Source organism: Gopherus flavomarginatus, chromosome 15, assembly GCF_025201925.1.
Source record: "Gopherus flavomarginatus isolate rGopFla2 chromosome 15, rGopFla2.mat.asm, whole genome shotgun sequence".
Taxonomy (NCBI): Eukaryota; Metazoa; Chordata; order Testudines; family Testudinidae; genus Gopherus; species Gopherus flavomarginatus.
Window position 1 is genome coordinate 25,739,145 of NC_066631.1, and position 6,000 is coordinate 25,745,144.

The 6,000-nt window shown below is 35.6% G+C and overlaps 1 protein-coding gene across 5 annotated transcripts in view; it reads left to right on the forward strand.

Moving 5' to 3' along the window:
- The window catches only part of MPHOSPH9 (M-phase phosphoprotein 9), a 46,877-nt gene extending 42,242 nt beyond the window's left edge, over positions 1 to 4,635 (forward strand). For all 5 annotated transcript variants that reach the window (XM_050924355.1, XM_050924358.1, XM_050924357.1 and 2 more), the window contains exons 21-24: positions 617 to 720; positions 1,692 to 1,942; positions 2,445 to 2,513; positions 3,974 to 4,635. In XM_050924355.1, coding sequence (XP_050780312.1) covers positions 617 to 720; positions 1,692 to 1,942; positions 2,445 to 2,513; positions 3,974 to 4,075 — 526 coding nt within the window. In that variant the 3' untranslated portion in view covers positions 4,076 to 4,635. The remainder of the gene's footprint in view (positions 1 to 616; positions 721 to 1,691; positions 1,943 to 2,444; positions 2,514 to 3,973) is intronic.
- The last annotated feature ends 1,365 nt before the right edge of the window (positions 4,636 to 6,000 follow it).

Genomic DNA, 6,000 nt, shown 5'->3' on the forward strand with positions numbered 1-6,000 from the left:
AAACCCCAGTTAGCATTCACCAAGGTGATGTGTTAGATATATCGTATTTGATGGAATAATATTGACAGGGAAGACTGTAGAGGCATTGTCCTATGTCAACACAGAGTAAATCTGGGTCAATATGCAGGGATACAAGTGATGCTTTAAAGAATGGGTAAAAAAAAGTAAGCCCTTAGAGCTCTTTTTCACTCCCCCATAGAAACTTATATGGAGACTAAACCTACTACTGAAACAAAGGATTTTCTTTATACTTTGCTGGATATCCTGTTTGGCAGAGCTTCAGAGGCAGCATTCTGATTCTGGAGATGGGGTAAAGGGCAGGCATATGTAATGTGGAGGAAAAGTGATGCTGAACTTTCCTCTTAAGTGTAACATTAAAGTTCTCTTGAGAATGGGAGTCAGAAACAGGCTGCATGATTCAAGGCCTTTGATGTACGGAAACCAAAGAACCTGAAGGTGGGGTTGTATTTAGGAGAATCCAGAGAGATTACATTTTCCATTGAAGAGGAAATTTGTTTTTAATATGTAAAAGTATAAAAAGATAGATGATCCTTTATAAAAGGTATTTCTAACAAGTAGTTGTCTCTTCAACACCCCTTCCCTCGTCATTCTGTAGATTCAATATACTTCTGGATGATTTGGAAACTGTTCCTGCCTCTACATTACAACATAGCAATCCAAGAAAACGACTCCAGTTTCTTTCACTAGATGATACAGAAGGTAATTTGTCAGAATGGGCGGAATTATGATTTTTTGTCTCTTCATTCTCCTAAAGGGAACTTTTTTTTTTCCCTCCACATAGCTTCCACCGACTAGATAAGAGGAATCATGACATTTTTCTAATGAAGCTCTATCTTTTATTTTGCAATAAATAAATGCAGTAATAATATTGCTTGTAGCAGTAGGAAATTACGGTTCTTACAGTAAATATTTAATTTTTATACACACTCAAACATGCGCAAACAATAGAATAACAAAAATAATTCAACTGACAAATAAGAGAGGAAATAAATTTCCTAATTTCTAATTTAGTTCTGCAGTGTATATGTTACGAGGAACCATGTCATTGTGTGTATTCAATATCCTCAGTGAAGGTTCTGTTACTAAGTGTTGCATACAAATAGTGAAGGGTAATTATAATAATAAAGCTAGTTAATTTAATTGTTTTAAATAGTTGGATGAAAACATTATTTTAACCACATTTTCATTAAAATACTGAATTTATTATATATTTTTTAAATTTTTAATATTTTTAATATTCAATCATGTTTTTAATTCTTTAACTATAATATAAAGAGCAGTCTGAAGCTACAGTGAAATACTTTTCATGACCTATATTAAATATTCTGGTTTAATATTGTAGAACATTATTTTGTTGTAAATCTGAGATTACTAAGGTCTTCAGTCATCAACAGCAGCTAATCAATGTTATGTAACTTCTTCCCAAGTTTAGCTTCATCTTGAGATAATTCTGATATCATGAGGCATAATTAAATACGTTAGTAAGTTTGTAGTGAAAGCCTCAAGTGTGAATTTTCATGCCTTTTGTCTGTTTATGTCCTGCAGAATCACAATGATTCATAGCTTTTCCTATGGTTCACTTTATGTTCTGTTATGTATAATACATTATGTATAAAAAAATTAAAAAATGGAAAATTAAAAAAATAAACAGCACTTTCATCTTTTCATAGGAAGGCAACATTCAGGTAAAGGCATTGACAGCTGTGTTAAACATAGTTCTTGCACTGAATCTTTGCACACTGGAATGAAGAAAGGAACTGTGGCATCTGCTTGGGAAGAGAGGAACATACCACACAAAAATGAACAAAGTATTCCTCCACCAGTAGTACTTTATGATGCTGATTCCAAGTATACATCAAGAATTAAGACATTGGCTGAAACTGAGAGACTTTTTGATGAACTCACACAAGAAAAGCAACAGGTAAAAACCATTTTTCTTCTAAATTTATGAATAAGTGCATTTGTATAGGAGAGAGGCTAGTGAGACAGCCATATAGCTGCACTATGCCTGGCTCAAACCAATTCAAAGTTCCCAGAGTTGTTCTGATGGTGCATCATCTTCCTTGCACAGTAAACTTCTGATACTCCAGTCCTTTGACTCTTCTAAGCAAAGTCATATTCTGCAATTGAGATGCAGACAAATGGGGATAGAGGGTCTGAGGTGAATTTGTTTTGCAACAAGCCAAGATTTAAACTAGCCTTTCAGAGATGAAAAGTTTGTGCATTAAACCATTCTAGCACCAAATTAGAGTGCTCTCTTCTTCAAAGGGATGCTTGAGGGTGGGCAGAGGTACATATAATTACATAGTATGGGACATATTATATAGTTATACGATATCTAAACAACTACACTGCACATATATCTCTAACTTGTCCCTGAGTTACTGGCTAATTTACAGCTGCGATATTTTGTGTGTTGCTAGATTGAGGCTGCATTGAGTCGAATACCTAGTAGTGGGGGAAGAACAACCTTACAAGCAAGATTAAACCAGGTGAAAACACTTATTTATGTATATCTGACTATTTTTTCAGTGAATCTGCCCATACTGGAAGTTCAATCTGTATTCTCTATTTTGCTACAGATTAAGGTATGGTTTAGTGCGGGGGTAGGCAATCTATGGCACTTGTGCCGAAGGCGGCCCGCGAGCTGATTTTCAGTGGCACTCACACTGCCCGGGTCCTGACCACTGGTCTGGGGGGCTCTGCATTTTAATTTAATTTAATTTTAAATGAAGCTTCTTAAACATTTTAAAAAACGTATTTACTTTACATACAATAGTTTAGTTATACACTATAGACTTATAGAAAGAGGCCTTCTAAAAACATTAAAAATGTATTACTGGCAGGCAAAACCTTAAATAAGAGTGAATAAATGAAGACTCGGTACACCACTTCTGAAAGGTTGCCAATCCCTGGTTTAGTGGATGGTAACAGGAGCTTTTCCATACCACTCTGCGCTGCCCATGAATTGGTTTGAATCTTTAGCTTTTATGGAAATTGTTTGCCAGTTATCGTCATGTCTTAGGATCAAATTAAGAAATTATAGGGTGTAAATAAAATTCAGTTAAAATCACTTAGAACTATTGATATGTAAAGTTGTTAGTTAGAGCAGTGGTTTTCAACCTTTTTTTCATTTGTAGACCCCTAAATATTTTGAATGAAGGTGTGGACCCCTTTGGAAATCTTAGACATAGTCTGCGGACTCCCACAGCTGTGTGGACCACAAGTTGAAAACCACTGTTCTATGGCAACGACAGCCTTCTGCAGAATCCTTAGACATAGTCCATGGACCCCAGGTTGTAAACCACTGAATTAGAATACAGTAGAACCTCAGTTATGAGCAGCTCGGGAATGGAGGTTGTTCGTAACTCTGAACAAAACATTATGGTTGTTCTTCTAAAAGTTTACAAGTGAACATTGACTTAGTAAAGCTTCAAAGCTGTATTATGCAGAAGAAAAAGGCAGCGTTATCCCTTCTTTTTTAGTAGTTTACGTTTAACACAGTACTGCACTATATTTGCTTGTGTGTGTGTGTGTGTGTGTCTTTCTCTTGCTGCTGCTGCCTGATTGCATTCTTCTGGTTCCAAATGAGGTGTATGGTTGACTGCTCAGTTTGTAACTCTGGTGTTCGTAACTCTGAGGTTCTACTGTACATCTACACAACAAATGAAAGTATAGTGGTAGCTCAGATAGGCACATGCATGCTAACTTTAATCTAGCTAGCACAAGGAACAATAGTAGTGAAGATGTGGCAGCACAGATGTCAGTGCAAGCTAGCTGCCTGAGTACATACTCAGGTAGACAAATGTCCTGGTGTTAGTGGAAAGCTGTTAATGCATCAGAAAAGACACTGATGGACAATGGGGACAGTACCAACATATTAATTTTAGAAGACCATTGCTTGTAACTGTATGGTATTGAATGTATTATCTTTTTCAAATGTTTTCTTTAGGAAACCTTGGAAGATCGCTTGGAAAGGATTAATAGAGATTTGGGCTCAATCCGTATGACATTGAAAAGATTTCATGTTTTACGTACCTCTGCAAATCTTTGAGACTTGTATCTATTAAATTCAGATATGCTTTTGTTTGCACTAATGTATAATTATGCACTTAGCAAATGCAAATTGTTTTGTATTTTTGTAAACCGTCAATAGTAGTTTTACAACCATGTTATCCTTTACACACAGCAATATTTTGTACTTCAAATAGCCACATATATTTAAACATATTTTCTTATATTTGAGAAATCAATGTTAATTGTGTATTTTACTATTTAAAAAAAATGTGAATTATTTTAAATAGTGTATAATAATTCAGTTTATAATAAGGAAGGTAAACTGAGGCAGCTTGTTTTCTGAACAAAATCATGTTGTAATCCTTTTGCAGTTCATTTTGCTCACCATTTTTATAGAAATTAATAGCTACATTGTAAATAATAGGTACTACGACATTTTTGAACTTTTTATATTATGCAGAAAGCAACACAAAGCTTCTGTGGTGAATATAACTACAAACATATGGTAAACACTTTTTATTTAAAATATTGTAGCTTGGTTTTTAATTTGCTGCTGTTGTGACACATCTTAAATAAATGCATATCTGCAAACTGGAATTCTATTAAATATCCATTTGTATAAATGCACAGAAAGTAGTTATACAAACTGAATATTTTTGTTTCAAAATTGTATTTCTTGTGTGATGGGGTGAGGATATTACAGAACCACGTTAATTTAAAATTATTTTAGTGTTGAGACTTACTAATTTATTTAGAATCTTGTTGGAACTATTCAAGGACAAATTCTGTACCATGCCATCTGGTCTTATCCTCAGATATCTCAGTGTTGGTAAATAAGAACTCCCCTCCCAAGAGGCTTGTAGAGGGAAAAATCTATGGAGCTCTTCAAGTGTCTAGGGCTTGGACAAACAGTGTGGCCTTTATCTCAGACTGTGAGGGGCATCTTCCCACTGTGAGCCTAAATTAGTGCTGAAAAGGGGTTTTCAAGTTACGAGAGGGTTGAGTGTTGAAGATGCAGAGCACTACAGAACTACATGCATGGCAGCATTGGTAGAGGGCCTTCTATGTATGGAAATCTTTTTCATGCCCCTCACAGTCTGAGATAAAGGCTACACACTTTGCGCAAGCCCTAGACACTTAAAGAATTCCATAGATTTTTCCCTCTCAGCCTTTTGCAAGAATAGTTCTTGTTCTCTCTTCTCTCTGTTTGTAATCATTAAGAGTAATTAAACCTAATGATCAATGTAATCTCTCAAAAAATCTCCACAGGTATCGTCCCTTGAGGAAATAGTTTGCTATAGTAACTATGTACTTAATGATTCTACTTTGTCTTGATAAAATTCACTTCTGATTATCTCCTTCTCTCACACACACAAAAGAGAATTGCACACAATGAAGGGATGTATAATGACTCTTGGAAAATAATACTTGACACAGAAATGCATTCTGTTCTATGCTTCAGGAAGTACATTGTATATTAGTGAAAGAGGGTTGAGTTCTGTTTCACTTTGGTTTTTAGGGGTTTGTATATAATTTATCATTCCAGTCTGAGTTTTTGTGTCAGTAGTTTTGTTAACAAGTGCTTTCTTTATACTGTTTTAGCAACTAGAAGCAATACTTGCATTAGGTCTGGATGACTGTAGAGTGTGATATTTTTTGCTAGCTTGATGGCCATTGGCCTATGTTAGCAGATCATTTCTAGCACTGTTTTGCTATTTCTCAACAGCTCTAGTTTGTGATCCATTGTGTCTGAGTTTACAGTGAGTGCTAGCACACATCCCTTCTCCCCCAGACACTCCAAGACCTGGAAAATCTAACCAGAGGTTTTTTTTTTAATATGCCAGACACTAACCATCATGCTGTCCCCATTCCAATCACAGTTATGTTCACCTTTGTTACCTTTGTCTGGGCTTGTCCTCGTCTGTCCCTCCACGAGTGCAAGTTGACGCTACACCATTCCTT